A 17,740-nucleotide genomic window follows, 5' to 3' on the forward strand; every position below is an offset into this window, starting at 1 on the left:
GGTACGCAGCGAAGGAGTGAGTACATGCAAGCCTACCTATATATGGATAAATCACGTTCTCATAGCTTCTCCATCACACATGTTTCTTGGCAATCTTATTCCTTTGAGGATATAATATCACTACATTCCACTGTAAGAGCTCCTCTGATGACTGGTACTCGACAAGCTTAGTAGGTACTTGCCTCAAATGGAAGCTCATAAAATACACTATCCGGATTTTTTAGAGTCCACAGGACAAAAAGACAGCAGCTGTCACGTGTCTAGCACATTGAAGCCTTTTACGAATTTTCCAATTGCCTTGTTGGTGGAAAACAGCCGCAATCAAGTCATCACGAAATGCATGCCGTTTCTCTCTGTACATCTCACGAATGTGGTGACCAGGGTTTTCGGGCGGTCTAAATTTAGACATGCGTCTTTGAACCCCCCTCAGCCAGTGACAGACGCCAAATTAACTGCGCCTGTCCCCAGAAACTCCAACATACGAGGTCCACACAGGCTGTGCTACGATCTCAAATACACGTGTAGTTGTTAGTGTGATGATATACGTCAACCTCAACTTGCGACTTACTTGGGTATCACATTGAAACCACCTGATGCTCTTCTTACCTGGTGGCGTGATACCATTGCCAAAATCGCAGGAGTTGGCAATATTGTTATCTTGGAAAGCATCGCACGGTCAGCGCTACGAATCAAGTGCAAAACGCCAAGGGTGCAGTATCAACGTTGTCAATAGCACATTGGCTCAGCCATTGACTTCAAAACCTAAAACTCGGTCAACTTCAGCTGTCCCACGATAATCTGCATGTTAACTGTCTGGTAGCAGCTTGTCTCGAATGGTATCTGCTGGTTGGTTAAGAAATGTGCTAAGCGTTGGCTAACTGAGATGGCATGTCTCAGTCAAAGAAGTGTCTCAACCACAGGTGGACGATGGCTCGCCGGATCATGAAAGACTTTCAAAACTTCCACTGTAGCTGCTGTTCTCCAAGAGAGGGGCTGGAGTTTCAAGCTACGAAGTTGAGGTGTAGTGACCTGAACAGCGATTCGGTTCATCATGACAGCCAAGGCCGTGTAACAATCAATAATAAATCATCTATCGGCCAACCATGCTGTTTCGACGACATTCCGGTTCGCAACGGAGTCAACGTATGTCAACTGCCAAACTTGGCCCCGCGGAGCATTTGCGGACATTCATGTTTAGAAGGTGCGCACGATGATCATGGCAATTGCTCAATGGAAAAAAACTCTTGGTGATGGGCCGTGAGTTCCGGTCGCATACATCATTATCCGCTTGGCACATTACCAAATCCGCTTTGTCTTAGGACGGACACGCCGTTCGAGCCAAGGACTGTGCACGTATCCATCCTCCATCTCACGTATAGTACAAAAACAAAAAAGAAAAGCACCAAAAATAAGAATCAACCGAAATTTCTATCGTATTATTACCCAACATAATAGAGCGTATCCGTCATCACAATTGACGATCAACTCAGACCGGGGTCGTGGAGGAGTCTTGGCGATGTTGATCTGACACAAGAATAACCAAGTTCAATGACCAAAAGGCGTCACTGGGTCCTATAATGATAATCAAGAACATCAATTGCACATATCAAGCAGGGGGTTTTTATATTGGTTCAAAGAAGAGTAGGAAGAAACTATGATATTGATGAAGCGTTAAGATTTGTGTCAACCCCGCTGACCTGGCTTGGAAGTGTGGCAGGCCGCGACCTCTTGCGACACAAGATCAACTCACAGGAAGGGTTGGATAAGGGAAGGCAAGAAGGCAAGCTGGCAAGCAACCTCTAAATCAGGGACAGGGTTCAGGGGTCAAACAGAGCGGGTCAAACATGGAATGATGACCGGGGCCATGCGGGCAGTAGAAGGCACATCTACTGGGACCAATAGCTTGGGTTTGAATGTCGACCCGCTCGTTGGTGCCGATGCTCATCTTTTTCTGTCGATTTTCTCGTATTCTCATGTCAGGGAGGCGATTGTCTCTCCCCCCTTTGACGTTTTCACATAAATTAAATTGATGATGGAGCCTGAGAGCTTTTTAAAGAATACGAAGAGCAACACGATGCTCGTACTCTGTACGTGCATGAATGATTATCATGGCACACCAAAATTCTTGCAACAGCATCGTCCGTTTACCGTTGCATCCACAGTGACATCACCCAAGTAGTATCTAGCGTCACGTTGGAGAGGCGCGGCGCCATCTACACGACGGAGGGATAGACAGGACAGGAACCAGGGGGGCCAGAAGAGACCTGTGCTGTTGCAGTGGCTCTGTTGACAAAAACAACGATGCAATGTGGTTGGGTTGGGTTGGTTTAGATCTCATGTGCAGCAAGCACCTACCATCCCACATTGAAGATCGAAATTGTCACAGCCAGCTTCTACAAGTCAGGCAAATGCAGTCATAGTTTTAGGCTCAATAAAGGCTGAAACATCCTTTAGTTTCTACGGCGATGTAAATTGCGAGCCTCAGCAGCTCCGCCCTTGTCAGGTGTGCATACATACATCAGGTCAGCCAGTCAAAGAAAGACTTCCCAAGGGCTGGCCAGGTAAGCAAACGCCTCGCTGGACCTCATCGGCCAAGGGCTAGACTGACCTTGTTGAGCCGCCCCTTCGCGCCTAAACTCCACCCTAAGCACATCCCTTCCAAGCTCCCCGGGCTTGATTACAGCGCGAAGGGCCGGGTTCTCAAGGGACAGCCGTGTAGCGTGGAGCCAGCCATCTGAACTTGGCAGGCCTGGCAGCTAGACAAGGACTAGCTTTCGGCCTTAGTAGGTACCTAGCTTCGGGGAGGCTCCATGTCGTTAAAAACTGCAAGCGGCTCCCTCCCAGGCCGAAAAAAGAAACACACCAATTGTTTAGTACATACATAGCGAATTGTCCAGACTTGCAACGACCTTTCTTCTCTTTTGCCACGACAGACAAAAATAAAGACTACAACAACAAATCAAAGCCAGCTTACTTGGACCACTGCGATAGTCGTATGCAGCTCAGCCTCCTCTCGCCAAGACTAGCCTAGTTCTCGGGACTTTTAGCTGAACAGATCCCCCATCCATCATCAACGAACGATCCACTGGCATCACAAACGACAAGTTGCATTTGACACAAAACTCTCCTCTTGTGTTGTTTGCTAGAGATTGGCTTGCGTTGACTCAACTTGACGAACTCAGCTCGTGTAACACCCAGTCACTCCACTGCATCCACTATCCACTGCCTCCACTCCCTCCCCCAGCGCCTCCATCAACTGTCAATCTCTCCGTCCACTTGGGCTTCTTTCATCCGCACATCACCAGTTCTGTATCCATTGATAATAACTGGAACTGTGTTGACTCCTCCCTCGGACGCTAGAGCCACCTCCTCAGAGACTCCTCTCTACTTGGCACACGACACCTTTCATCATCGATAAAGAGATCCGCTCCTCTCGTCAGCTGGCGTCTGCAGATTCTTAGACCCTAGCTTGTTTACTGTACTGCACTGTCTTCACCACTCGCATTCTGGGTCCTCACTACTGTACCTCGTCAACCTCACCATCACCTCCTAGCCAGTCGTTTCTCGTTTCTTCCCCAAAAGCAAACCAAAAAAAGCTGCTTTGTTGGGTCCGCATATTCCTGGACTATTTTCAGCCGCTATACGTCCTTTGCATATTCGTCTCCAGTCTTTGCCTCGCTTGATATCGCTCTGATCGACTTACAAAACTCACCGTTCTTCCATCCTCCAAGTCTTTTTGTTCATTTGTACATCATGGCATCTAGCGACATCAAGCACGATTACAGCATGGAGGCTGGACTGTTGAACACTGACCGAGAAGAGAGAATCATGTCGTCAAAGGAAGCACTACTCCAGGATTCGGAATCTGCCCATATCACCCCAAGGACAACTACCAGAAGGATATCTCCAGCAGGCAAGGCTTTGATTGCTCTGGCTGCTTGCTGTCTCTTGGGAGTCGGTGTGGCATCTATTGGCGGTGCTACTCGTTTCTGCCCTGGACATCTCCGCCATGGAGATCTCATGGGAAAGCATGGCATGAGCGGTCACCGAGCAAACCTTTCTGAGTCTATAGCACAGATGGTTCGACGACAAAACACACCAGCACCTACCGACACAGAGGATCCCATCGCCGACCCTACTGATGCCGCTGTCGACGAGGCTTCTAATGAAGCTTCGGCACCAACTGCCCCAACGGCTCCCACTGCACCCACGGCTCCTACTGCTCCAACTGCCCCAACGGCTCCCACTGCACCCACGGCTCCTTCAGACACCGCAGTGCCGCCCTCGGATACTGCTGAGGCGCCTACGGACCAGGCTTCCGCCACCCAGGAAGAGCCATCTGAGGAGCCAACCGATGCTGCCACAAATGAAGCATCAGAGACACAGAACCAAGCATCAGTCACCCAAAGGCCATCTGACACGAGTGAGCCATCCTCACCCTCGCGACCCGCGAGCTCTGTACTTGACGAACCGACCTCTAACCCGGACACAGGCCGACCTTCTGCCACTGCTGCCCAATCTACCGAGGAGGACTCTGCCACCGAGGACACTCCTTCTGCCACCCAGTCGAATGAGGAGCCTACGGAGCCTGCATCAAACACGGCTCCTACCCAACAGACTACTCGTCGTACCACAGAGACTCGACAGTCAACTCAGGAGTCCGACCCCGAATCAACCGCCGATGATTCCGCCACTGCCACTGGTACGTCCGACTTGGAAGAGGAACCTTCCGAGACTGCTCTCTCTTCTCGTGCTTCAACATCCAATCCTCCTGCTCCTAGTGCTACAACCTCCACTGCTGCCAGTACGTCTACTCGAACAACCTCTTTGCCTGATCCATCCTCTTTTTCTGAATTGCCGTCCGAAACGGTATCTTCGGGTGAGACAAATCAATCCACCGTCCTTGATGATACCTCCACTGTCGCCGATGCTTCCACTGCTTTCGACACTGACACTGCCACTGTCCCCTCATCCACTACTGACGACGCGAGCGATGTCCTCTCCGATTTGACCTCGGAACCAGCTTCCAAGTCAACACAGGAGTCAGGTACAGCGTCGCAGACTTCAGAAGAAAGAGAGACAACCACCGGTATGTGGGATGGATCAGCAGCAATAAGACCATCCACCGGGTCATTGATGCGGGTCCAACTCCCCAGCCTGCTGTGATATTTTTACTTCGTGCCATTTTCCCGTAAACCGAATGCCCTGACCTCGTGACTTACGCAAGTGCGTCAAAACCGGGACAAGTCGTTTGCTGTCACATTGATTGTTGTTCTCATGACACTTGCTAAACAATTTTGATGATCACATTTGCTAACTCAATCACAGATGACCAGGAAACTGCAACTCAGACCGACGAGGCTACACAAACCGATGAAGATGAAACCACAACTGAAACAGAGTCCGCGCGAAGAACTATCACCGGCACAGGTACCAAGGCAACCTCTAGCGCTATTCCTAAGACCTACACCTCGACACTTGAGGATGGCGGTGTCACCACATTGACCTCGACCTCTTGGGTTGAAGTTGTCCCTTCTGCTGCTGCTACTGGCAGCAGCGACCCTGACCTCCAGAACGCTGCTCCTCGATCAGTTGGTTCAGTCCTGGGTGCAGTTGTTGGTATGGTCTTTGGCGGTTTTATTCTTCTGTGAGCAGAAGACTATCTTCACATTTCTCCGCATCACGCGATGATCACCACACAGACATTGTGGTAGATGAACAAAGCCGTTCAGTCATGGACGGCAGCTCATATAATATGGGCTCATTATGAATTTTACGGTCCTTTCCTCACGGGTACAAAATTGGGTAAATAGACTAGGACAACATCAGACGCTTGGATATATGGGGAAGCGTGTTATCATTAGACGAGAGCTTCCACGTAAGGTTGCATCTCGAAGGAGATATGGATCATTAATTGGGCGCTTAGCATATTAGCAGACAGCGATCGTATCTAAAGTGCATTGTACATGAGCGAATACAAGCCATTTGCATAGTTCTGTATCTTGATGATAGGTTATGACAAAGATCTCGTGTGATGTTATTGTAGCATGCTTGAAGTTGTATACATCTCATTGAAATATTACAAGCTGCATACGCCTACTAGCTGGCAATGCACTATCAATCTTGATAATAATAAAAAATTATAGCGCTAGGGAATAATGATCAAGTTCGACAAAGCTGCATTATCACTACAATTTATCAAAGCAGAAACTCTACAGAGGTTGCGACAGTGCTGTAGCTATAGGCTGCATGCCACTGATTGTCATGAGTCAACGACCAAATAGAATGGGTTAATGGTTGATTAATTGCTGAAATTCGAGGGTATAACCAATGAACGCCAATAACTTCCGTATGACCGTATATGCCCTTTTCGCCATCTTCCATCTTGGCGCTTGTTCAGCCAGGACCTATCCTAGGCATATCATGGTGCTCGCTTAGTTTTGACAAGTATGTGTTAAGTTCCTCGACACGTTCTTTGTGGGTCTTGAGAAGCTCAGGTCGTGACCCAGACGATTCGGCCAGTTGAAGGAGCTGATGAGCATGTTAGTAAGATGCACTTGAACTTCAGGCTGGACGCGCTTACCCTCTTCTTCTTGATTTCCTCGTGGCGCTTCTGAGACTCGGTTTTCTGCACTTCCGGCTTCTCCTCATCATCTTCGTGGAGAGGCTCATCGTCTTCATCCTTCTTTTTCCTCTTCCTCTTCTCTTCGTCCTTGCTTCCAGTGTCGAGGTTCTTCTCTAGATCGGTCTTGTCGCGCTTCTTCTTTTTCTTATTGATCTTGGCGCCCTTGAGCTTCAAGGCGCCCCCGCCACCGACGGCGGCATAATCGTCGGACCCCATGTTGTTGTGTTGATGCCAGGAGAAGAGATGGCAAAGGCTCCCAGGATCATGTCGTTGAAGTAAGTCGGGTGACTAAGCATACCGTGGCGGTGCAAGTGGCTAACCCACCACTTGAAACGGCAAGGGGGTTGGGGCTCGTTGCTGTTTTCGGACCATACGCGGAAAGGAATAGGAAGCAATTGCATAGACAAAGCAGAGCTTCCTTCCTCGTAATGAATTGAGGAAGGTCTCCTATCTTGGTCCTTTCCATTCTTTGTCTCGTCCACATCAAGCACCCCACTTACAAACAAACATCCCCTTTTTGGTGCTGAATTAAAGACTTTATGAGCAATCAAGTTGATCATTGATGAATACAACTAACTCTTCTTCTTAATTGTACTTTTATATCCCATCTTTAATCTCGACCGCTTCAAAAACGACATCTGCTTCTACACGACATCGATCCCCACAGATCCTCCTTCACGAATCTTCCATTGCGATACTGCTCAAAACATACGCTCGAGACTTGCGCGACTCCCAATCGTTATGCGCCTTTGCTGTTAGCAGCTGAAATCCGAACTCAAACACTGGTGGATTATACCTGGGAGGGGAAATATCGATTGACCCGTCGCTAAACAAGAGGAAGGACAACGACAAGACGAACCACCATGGTGCCCTCTTACGGTCAACCGGGGAACACGAGGGACTCGCTCGAACTCGCATCTTTGGCAAGTTCGAGCCAGCTCAACGATGAGGGGGCAACAGAAATATCGTCCCGGCAGAGTATATCGTCATCGCGAAGACTATCTCTCGAGCTTGACGACCCATTGAACAGCGCTAATCCCGCAAACCCCGCTGGGAGAATGCATCGATCATACTCGACAACGTCAGCCTTCGAATACTCGGGCAATATGTTCCCTCTGAGCTCAACCGCAGGCGCTGAAGGCTATGCCCCCATTGGTGCCTCCAACTCCAGGATGAGGCCAGCCGGTGGCTTGGGTGGGGGGTCGTTAGAAAAGAGCAAGAACTTGACATATCTTAACGGATTGTCACTAATCGTGGGACTAATCATCGGCTCCGGCATTTTCTCGTCGCCAGGTGCGGTAAGCAGTAAAGTTGGCTCACCAGGCGCTGCGCTACTTGTCTGGATCATCGCCGGTATCCTTGCATGGACAGGTGCTGCATCCTACGCTGAGCTCGGTGGAGCAATGCCACTCAACGGAGGCGCTCAGGTGTACTTGGCAAAGACGTTTCACGAGGTTTTTGGTTTCTTGTTCACATGGGTAGCTATGTTGGTTCTCAAGCCTGGTAGCGCCGCCATCATCGCCATCATCATGGGCGAATATCTCGTTCGCGCATTCATTGGTCCTGACGCTGAGTACGTCAACCCTTGGATCAATAAGGCCGTTGCGCTCGTTGGGCTCTTGATCGTGACATTCTTAAACTGTGTTTCCACAAAGCTGGGCACGCGGGTGAATGATGCACTCATGTTTATGAAGTTCATCGCCTTGATCGGGATCACAATCACCGGTATTGTGGTGATGATAACGGGAAAGACGCTCAAGGGCGAGTCAGAAGTCGACTGGAAACCGTCTGCGCTGTTTGACAACACATCGACAGATATGTCCGCTTGGGCTCTGGCGCTTTACGCCGGCCTTTGGGCATATGACGGCTGGGATAACGTAAGTGGTATACGTGCTAAATTATGAATCCGGAGTGCTAATATAATTTAGACAAACTACGTTGTTGCCGAGTTTCAAAACCCGGCCCGAGACTTGCCTCGAGTCATCCATACAGCAATGCCCTTGGTTATTCTCTCCTATGTCCTAGCTAACATTGCCTACTTTCTTGTTCTGCCTCTCAAGAGTATGGACGGTGCCAACACGGTTGGTGTCATGTTTGGCAGCCATGTTTTTGGCCCTGTCGGCTCCCTTGTTCTCGCCCTCATCGTCAGTGCCAGCTGCTTTGGTGCTCTCAACTCCTCAACTTTCACCTCCAGTCGTCTCGCTTACGCCGCTGGCAAAGAGGGCTATATTCCATCTATCTTTGGCACTATTGGTGTTGGAGCCAGTCCTCATGAGCATGAGCTCAGCACCCTGCGTACTCGCAGCTGGTTCACTCGTAAGATGAGACAAATGTTTGGCGATGAGGATGCGGGGCTGTTTTATACGCCAATATACGCTCTCATCCTCAATGCTGTTCTTACAACAGGATACATAATTGTGGGCGAGTTCAGCACCCTTGTCACGTTTTATGGAGTAGCCGGCTATGCTTTCTACTTCTTCACCGTTCTCGGCGTAATTGTTTTGCGTGTTAAGGAACCTGAACTGCCTCGCCCTTACAAGACGTGGATCACTACACCCATCATCTTTTGTTGTGTTAGTATCTTCCTTCTCACACGCGCTGTATTTGCGCAGCCCTTCCAGACACTCTCGGTCGTGTTCTTCGTGGTGGCAGGTGTGCCAGTCTACTTCTGGCGCATCAGAGGGCGCGATGAGCAGGTCTTGAGAAGAAGAGGACATTCCGATGAGGATAAGAAGTGGTATCAGTTTTGGAAATGATCATGATTTGAGAGATGCACGACAGCATGATAGGGGTTTGAGAAAAATGACAGCGGGTACATGTCATGACGGCGAAACACATCCTATGAAGTTATAGCGAGATGAAGTTTGACGATGGCTTACATAATGAGGCATATCAGTATAGCGACTATGCATGTGTATTATTAGTATAGTAACAAAGTAAAATAAGATGAAAATGAAATAAAGTATTCTGCTTCCAAAACTGATCCCAAATAATCCACTGACAAGCTTTCTGTAAGCTCTTTGACGCAAATTTTATACGCATAGAATGATTAATATTGGACTACCAACAATGCTGGTTGCCCCAGTATCCCACGATACAATTCAAGATGGAGACGTGCCGATAATGATAGGTCTAATGATCGGGGTTGATGTTTTTTCTTCAGTAGAACTGCTGTTTCTCAAGAAGACTTTGATAAGTTTCCATGATGCTAGCTTTTAAAGGGGTTATTATGATTCAAAGTCGAAGATAAAGTAGTAGGTCAATCGAAGTAAACATTAGAGCATCATGCTTCATACAATAGGTCACTATGAGAGAGAGAAGGTTTATATAACTTTAACAAATTGTATTATCTGCAGCGCTGATTACTTTTGACCCGCGTCTATAATGCAGTTGATCCAAAACTATTCATCATCATGTAAATACCATTCCTTCCTTTATGAATACATCTATTTCTTCTCACGCTGACCATAGGCCTTGGTGGCGTAGTCACCCTGGTAGACAATGAGATCGGTAGGGTTGTAGTCGTGGCGACCAGAGAGGTAAGAGTCGATGATAGCCTTGGTACCGTTGGCGTATCGGATCTGGGCATCCAGAGAGGTACCGGACATGTGAGGAACCATGGCGTTACCACCGCCCCAGTTGTTCTTAGCGTTTCGCAGAGGGTGCTCCTTGGGAGCGGGCTGGTGGTCCCAGACATCACCGCCGTAACCGGCGAGGTGGCCAGACTTGAGGGCAGCGGCGACGTCCTCCTTGACAACGATGGCGCCACGGGCGGTGTTGACAAGGTAAGAGCCCTTCTTCATCTTGGAGATGAGGTCCTTGTTGAACATGCCCTTGGTCTTCTCGTGGAGGGGGCAGTTGATGGTGACAATATCACACTGAGCGAGCATCTCCTCAAGAGTGTCGACGCGGCGGCAGCCAATCTCCTTCTCGGTCTCAGGAGAAAGGGGCTGGTAGTCGAAGTAGAGGAGCTCCTTGCATTCGAAAGGCTTGAGACGGCGGAGGACGCGCTCACCGATGCGGCCGACAGCGACAGTACCGACAACCTTGCCCTCAAGATCAAACTCCTGCTTAGCAGCGTGGGCGACATCCCATTCACCAGCCTCAATCTGCTCGTGGGCAGGGACGAAGTTGCGGATGAGGACGAGGATGGTCATGAGAACGTGCTCAGCAACGGAGACGACGTTGGAGCCAGTGACCTCAGCGACGGTGATACCGCCGTTGGTTGTGTTGGCAGCGTTGAGATCGACGTGGTCGGAGCCGATACCAGCGGTAACAGCAAGCTTAAGCTTCTTGGCCTTGGCCAGGCGCTCAGCGGTCAGGTAACCGGGGTGGAAGGGAGTGGTGATGATAATCTCAGCATCCACGAGCTCCTCGTCGAACTTGGAACCATCGCGGTCCTTGTCGGAAGTGGTGACAAGAGTGTGGCCTTGGTCCTCGAGCCACTTGCGGATGCCGAGCTCGTTCTCAGTGGTTCCGAGAAGGAGGGGTTGCTATGAAGCATGTCAGTTGCTGTTGGCCATGAAGATACGATTTGAGAAGTGGTTGAGGGGTAATGATGCAGGACTGAAACATTGGGTGTAGGTTGGGTTGCATTGTTGTCACTCCAGGCGCCTGCAGTGTAAACCACATGAGAGCCACGAAGCTAAACACTGCCACCTAAGCATTACTCCCTGATGCTGTTGCAGATGTTGCCCAGACATTGCCCCGCATCAGTAGGCTGATAGTGGCTGATTCTCATGTAGTGAGACCATTTCCCCGCGTTTGAGATCGACAAGCGTGGAGAGATGGTGTGTGGGGAGATGTTGTGGTTGTCGGTAGATGTGGAAGTGTTTGAGGTAGAATCAACGACCATTGAAGGTAATTGACAGGACAGTGAAGAGAAATCAAGCTGTAAAAGAAACATGGGAAAACATACATCCTTGGCGTGCTGGCCACCGTCGTAGAGAACTGCAAGAACCTTGACCTGTTGATGTGTTAGATGAGGCTCAAGAGGATATTGGAGAAGTGGGTTTAGAGGAGAATGCTTACCATTTTGGCGGTTGTGAAAAGGGTTGTTTGTTTTGTTGGAAAGGTGAGAAGAAGGAAGAAAGATGATGATGATGATGAGAGTGAGGAGGAAAGAAAGTAGAATATCGAGGGCCCAATGCCAGATATTTATGCTCTCGATGGAACGCCATGGCTATGCGTCTTGTCACCAAGTAACGGGCACCCAGTGTGTGATGGATGCTCTCCACACGAGACAACACGGAAACAGCCAAGGATCCACGTCTCACGCACTGCAGTGCAATGAATGGATTGCTGCATGTTCGCCATGAACGGGATAGGAACCGTGGCACGGTCAAGGTCGGCCGAGGACTCGCTCACACAGCCTAACAGCGAACCTCCATCGATCCCGCGAATCCCGAAGCTGTCGGCATTCTGAGCCTAAGAGGAGGGGTCAGGGGTCATGGCATGTGTGTACGGAGCAGTAGAGTGCAGTAATGGTTCGGTAGGTGTCAAAGTCTGGAAGCTTTTCCATCTGCATCTCCATAGAGCTGGGTAGAGGATGAGGCGACTACAAGCGCCGAGAATGGCAACCGATAGGAGACCGGACTCTGAATAGCGAACCCCATGAGATACATGTCTTACAGTGGTGAATTGGCGCTTTTCACAAGTATCTTGACCACGGCGACCGGCCGATGAACCGCTAGATGCCGCCCCAAGATGAAAGCGCCGCGACAGATTAGAGCGGGGGAGCGCGTGTGAGTGCGACCACACTCTCTTGAGAATGGGCTTACCGGAAGAGGAAAGTATGGCTCTTCCATGATGGAGGGCATATCTCGGTGTTCGGAGTTTGCTATGACTTAACCTTGACTGGGGAGAGCTCAAGGTGGAGGACAGGAGCTGTAGCCATGAACCAATCATGGGGAGCGATCTTGCCTGAGGCCCTGTCGAGGTGGGGTATCGAAACTGCCTCTTTTGTACGGTACGACGGAGGGAAGCGGGGTTGATCCAACCTCCCCTCAGAGCTTCAACTGAACAGTACAGCAAGACACGACACGACACGGCAGGTGCGGTAGACTTGCCCGTCTTTTGGAACAATTTAAACTACCTACATTATGGGCTTGAGGCTTCTCCAATTGAGAGAACATTCGAATCTTTTTCCGTTGGAGAAAGAACAAGCTAGGGACATAATGTCCGCTCGCTAACATGACATGCCATGGGATCGTGTAAGTGGGGGACCATTGATCATGATGGAGGGATGATGCCGTAACAGCTACTGCTGCACTGCAATCTCCCACATACATACTACGTAAATCTATTCGGGCTCCAATATTACGGAGGTCGATTGTGGGATCTGGGTTATCAAGGGCATGAATCCGCTGGAAAGATGATATCAATGATGATATATGTTGAGCAGAACCACAGATGGGCCGACTTAGTACTTACTTATCCACTGAAGTTCTGATAACAGAACAACTACACTGATAGCAATTGATCACCCTGCAATCACAAACACCGAACGTCTCCCCTCGTCTCATACTGCATGCCGTGTTCTAATCCCGCAACAATCCCTTGTTCATTGACAAGCCTCAAACATCAAAATTATTAGTTTGTAATTCCATTCTGTTCTCGTCCAACTAGAGCCCTTTTTTTCCTTGTCCGTCGCTATTCGGCATCCCGCCGCCCGGCCGTAGTGCCCCGTTCTCCGATTTGGATGCGGGGCAACCTATTCGCACATTCATCTCCGGGATAACTGTGAAAGATAAACTTGCAATGCCACATAGCAACGAGCCAAGCTTCTGGATTCAATCTATTCACATTCGTGTGCATGACCCAAACTACCTAGGTAGTTAGGTAACCTTGGATTATGAGCTTACTTGGAAATATTACCCCGCATTCTCATGTGGGTTTTGATGTTGGCCAGAGAAGTGACCTTTTCCAAGTTGAATTATGAGCGCGATGTAAATTCATACGACTATTTAGTATGGCCTCACAGTAGTTTCGAAATATTATAAGACTTTTTTATTAATTTATCATTAAACCTGCACGCTCATTTGTCTGAATGTCCAATAACTCACACCTCCATATATTCTCATGTGAAATACCCTATAGTTATCTCCGGACAACCGGCGACTATATCCAACCTTCAAGGTTCTCGGGTCTCCCTTGTGACTGTTTAGGTCGGCAGGTCCCACAACGCCGTAACATCTCCGACCTGTCAGGTAAGAGTAACAGGACTTTAGTCTCCCTAGTCTGTGAGGCTGTTCAGTTGCCCCTGGCGTTAGTGGTGGTCGTCTCCCCGCCGGAGTCTGAAGCCGACGTCGGGAATACCGTCTCCGCAACTCGACGTTTACAATTTACTGTTAAACTCAGATGACGAGACATATCCGAAACTCAATACTCTAGGCACGACGTCTTTGCGATTCATGGGAAGCCAAAGTCTTTGACACCTTCACCTTCACACAAGCAAGTCCAATCCAACCAGCCTGATCACTTGGGCCTGCATCGCGAGATGAAAAATCTTATGCCTGAGTTTTCAGCCCGCAAAGGCAGTTTCGTCCATTTGATTGCAACATGAAAGCTCAAGGATATCACACGTCCCAAAATCCGGCTATCAAGATCCGTAAAGCGCCGTCCGAAGGTATGGTCCATATCCATGGACAACTCGCTGAAATCCTTACCTCCCCTGTCGGGTCACTTTCAAGCAAAAACAACCACACTGAACCACCCTTTTCCCAGTCCGTATGTCCTACATGAGAAGTCCAAGCAAAAAAGGGACAGGTATTGGTATATGTCCATCATCGTCATAATCGTCATCGGAATCACTCGAATAACCCCCCTCGCCCCATTCGCCTTCGCCGTCCTGATCTCCTTGGTCGTTTTCCTCGTCTTCTTCGCCTTCCATAAAGCCAGGGAAAAAGTCAAGACCGTCGTAACCTTCGCTATCGAGATCCGAATCGTCTGTGTCGTCAATCTCGTCGCTCACCGAGCCGTACTCGAAATCCTCGGGATCCTCTTCATCTCCTCCGATGGCGTTGAGCATCTCTATCACCGTAGGCTCAGTGTAGACAATATCAAGTGCTTCCAGGACCTTTCGGCCCTCGAACCTCAAGACCTCGTTCTTCGGAATCGCTTGCTCCACGAGTTCCTTGACGTCCTTGTCATCCAGTGTTTTCACGTCAGTTCTCAACCCAGCGGAGATCAATTGGTTTGTAAAAGACCAGTTGAGTTGTGGTATGTGATAGAAATTTGGCTGCCCAACCTCGCGAATACCTTTGCGAGGCTCCCAAAAAATAAGAGATGACCAACATTCCCGATGCAGTCGTTCTGGTTTGTCGCGCAGTGCATTTGGATGCTTTAGAAGGATTTGACATGCTTGTGGTTGGTACCCATTGGTAATAGTATACATAAAAGCCCCGTCTGGCATAGATTTTGTCGGCATGTAGATGTCCGCACCTGCATTCACCAACACAGGTGTTGTCCGCCAGCAGGAGGCTGATTTGAAACTGTAATACAACGGAGGCTCTTCATTGAACAGCTCATTGGGGTCTTGGCCCCGGTCAAGAAGTATTTGAATCAGACTCGATGGCTCATCAGCGATTGGCGAAGGCTTCTCCAAGCAGCGATAGATTAGTCCTTCGCAGAGCTCCTTTGGTACCGCCACTGATTTCATCAGATCAGCCGCCCTTGTCCAAAGTTGCTCATCGAGCGCTTTCTTCAAGAGGTCCAGCAAGAACTCCTCCGATGGCCTTGTCATGCCGTGTTTAGAATAATCGATGCGTAGGATGAACTCGGTCTTTCCATCATCGTACGAATCATGCACAGACGCTGCGAGGATACTTTCTAGGTCGCCTTCTTCCGGCCGACCGCCGTTCTCCAGAATTGCTTGTGCGAGGTTCAGGTTTCCATGCACGACGGCCGCTGTAAAAGGGCGAGCCTCAGAAACTCCTTTCTCGTTTGGATTGGCGCCGTGCTCGATGAGTAGCTTGACCAGAGCAGCGTGTTGATCGTCCCACTCGCGGTTGAAGTATGGCTCGCATTGTCGAGAGCAAATGATGTTCAAAGGAGTAACCTCATCCAATGAATCCTGAAATGTTGCTCCCGCATCCAGCAGCATCTTTGCAGAATCGTATAAACCAAGAATAGAAGAGCCTTCAGCTGTCTCGCCAACGCGTGCAAGTGCAGTCAGGCCATCATTATCGCACGCGTTGACATCGGCACCGCCCTCGAGTAACGCTTGTATGGCGTCGGTGTTGCAGCCTGCACTTGCAACCATGAGTGGTGTCATTCCGAGAACGGCTTCCTTTGCGTTGACATCGAAACCCTTGGCAATAAATTTTTGGATAATTTCGGCCTCAGAAGTGTTGCTCAGAGGTTTCGTGGGGGGAGCGAGAGGGTCGAAGAAGTCTTCCGGCCGGAATCGACGCGACCCAAGGATCAAGTGAAGAATACTGAAGCGATGCACTGACAAAGTACTAACATCTGCGCCCAAGTCAATGAGTTTGGAGGCGTCATCAAAACGACGTGAGAAACAGGCCATCATGAGCGGGGTCAAGCGCGTCTCGATAAGTCTTCTGTTCAGGTCGGCGCCATGCTCGAGAAGAAATGGAACTATTGTGTCCCAGCGACCGTACCATATGGCCTGGAATAATGGGGTGCCCATGAATGGTCCTTCGACATTGATATCTTCCTGGTGCTTTTCGTCCAGAAGAAACTTTACTAAATCCAGCATATCGTGTTTGGCAGCGTGATGCAGGGCCGTCAGTTTGAACCGACTCGAGTCGTGAGCAACATCGTCATCTCTCCAAGCATTGGGATCTAGCTCAAAGTCAATTCCTTGATATATAACCGTTGAAGCCCCGCGTTTCAGAAGGAATTTCGCCGTATCGAACTCTTTGTGACATATAGCGACATGTAGGGGAGTCCAGTTTCCTCCGTGTAAATCTTCAAGTTCTCCTTCGTCGACGGCCTGTGACTCGCTGAAGGCTTCGATAGGCAAGTGCGGACGACACAAGCACACGCCCCAGGACGGCGCGTCAATGGAAGCGCCAGCATCAAGGAGGATCTCAATCATGTCAATCCGACCCTTGCTTGCAGCAACATGTATAGCCTCCCATCTGCAATCACTGAAGATGCCGTCATCGCAGCCACTTTCGAAGCAATCGCAAGCGTCATGTAGCACGTATGATGCATCCAAGTCAACAGATTGATCGTCGTCTTGAACTCTCCACATAGGATCATCGTAGTAACTCGAATGGTAGTTGTACCACTTATGCGAAGGGTGGATGCGAGGTTTGGGTCTATGTGTGTAGGCGAGACGTGAAGGGCTGACACCAGCTTTTAGAGCACGGCGCAAGACTCTGACATCTCCCTTCTCGACTGCCCAGTGTAGGGCGCCGGGTCTATCAGATCGAGCTTCGCGTTTCCATAGAATCGGGCTTGCGATATCGTACCAGTGTCGGTTGGTGCGCGAGAGGGCAGCTATATCGTATTTCTTATTTATGAACGAGGCGATGTTGTGAAGGACCTCATTGGGAAGCCCGTCGAGCGAAGGCATGGCAAGTGACAGGAGGAAGAACCGGTCGATTCGAAGTTGGTGGATGAAGGGAAGGAAATAAAGAAAAATAAAACAAGGACAGACGAGAATAAAGAACTGGGGAAAAAAGTTGAGATAGCTACTAAGGCAATGAGGGGACCACTGAGGAGGTTTCTAGGTCCTGTACTGGGGATGGTGTTCCCGCCCGGAGAATTTTCAGGTGTAAAAAAAAGGAAGGAGACCTTCACAGATGGAAACAAACAATTACGATGAAGAAAAAAAAACACTGGTGATCCCTGCTATTAAGATGCTATTTATCCGTGCTAATCAGTCTGCTATAGTTGATATAATTTCTATTATTATTATAATTATTTAGTGGTTCATTTACTCCTTCATTGTAAAAGACGTTTGATATAGGATACTAATCTCTAAGGCATCCAATAGATTGGCCTAATTACCTGTTGTGCAGTTCCTTTGTTCCTGTGGCACTTGAAGTTGCCCCCGCAATTCGATGACGAGTGTCCCGCAAAGTTAGGTACGCTTTCACTATCGCTTCGAGGGCCGGTCCACTAAATGCAGATCATAGTTGTGGA

The 17,740-nt window shown here is 49.3% G+C and overlaps 5 protein-coding genes across 5 annotated transcripts; 2 read left to right on the forward strand and 3 right to left on the reverse strand.

Moving 5' to 3' along the window:
* Window positions 1-3,753: 3,753 nt before the first annotated feature.
* Window positions 3,754-5,651, forward strand: FSST1_011771 (uncharacterized protein; the record flags this gene model as incomplete). Its single annotated transcript, XM_083234934.1, has 2 exons — window positions 3,754-5,089; window positions 5,329-5,651. 2 exons carry the CDS (start codon window positions 3,754-3,756, stop codon window positions 5,649-5,651), a joined length of 1,659 nt encoding a protein of 552 aa, XP_083081467.1.
* A 745-nt stretch (window positions 5,652-6,396) lies between these two features.
* On the reverse strand, window positions 6,397-6,841 carry FSST1_011772 (uncharacterized protein; the record flags this gene model as incomplete). Its single annotated transcript, XM_083234935.1, has 2 exons — window positions 6,397-6,531; window positions 6,584-6,841. The coding sequence occupies 2 exons, from the start codon at window positions 6,839-6,841 to the stop codon at window positions 6,397-6,399; spliced, it is 393 nt and encodes a 130-aa protein (XP_083081468.1).
* A 647-nt stretch (window positions 6,842-7,488) lies between these two features.
* Window positions 7,489-9,381, forward strand: FSST1_011773 (amino acid permease-domain-containing protein; the record flags this gene model as incomplete). The annotated part of the gene is made up of 2 exons (XM_083234936.1): window positions 7,489-8,502; window positions 8,554-9,381. 2 exons carry the CDS (start codon window positions 7,489-7,491, stop codon window positions 9,379-9,381), a joined length of 1,842 nt encoding a protein of 613 aa, XP_083081469.1.
* Window positions 9,382-10,071: 690 nt separating this feature from the next.
* Window positions 10,072-11,659, reverse strand: FSST1_011774 (formate dehydrogenase (NAD+); the record flags this gene model as incomplete). Its single annotated transcript, XM_083234937.1, has 3 exons — window positions 10,072-11,118; window positions 11,544-11,591; window positions 11,657-11,659. The coding sequence occupies 3 exons, from the start codon at window positions 11,657-11,659 to the stop codon at window positions 10,072-10,074; spliced, it is 1,098 nt and encodes a 365-aa protein (XP_083081470.1).
* Window positions 11,660-14,360: 2,701 nt separating this feature from the next.
* On the reverse strand, window positions 14,361-17,168 carry FSST1_011775 (ankyrin repeat-containing domain protein; the record flags this gene model as incomplete). Its single annotated transcript, XM_083234939.1, has 1 exon — window positions 14,361-17,168. The coding sequence occupies one exon, from the start codon at window positions 17,166-17,168 to the stop codon at window positions 14,361-14,363; it is 2,808 nt and encodes a 935-aa protein (XP_083081471.1).
* Between the last annotated feature and the right edge of the window lie 572 nt (window positions 17,169-17,740).

This window comes from Fusarium sambucinum, chromosome III, assembly GCF_050947815.1.
Source record: "Fusarium sambucinum isolate potato_lamoka chromosome III, whole genome shotgun sequence".
NCBI classification, from domain to species: Eukaryota; Fungi; Ascomycota; class Sordariomycetes; order Hypocreales; family Nectriaceae; genus Fusarium; species Fusarium sambucinum.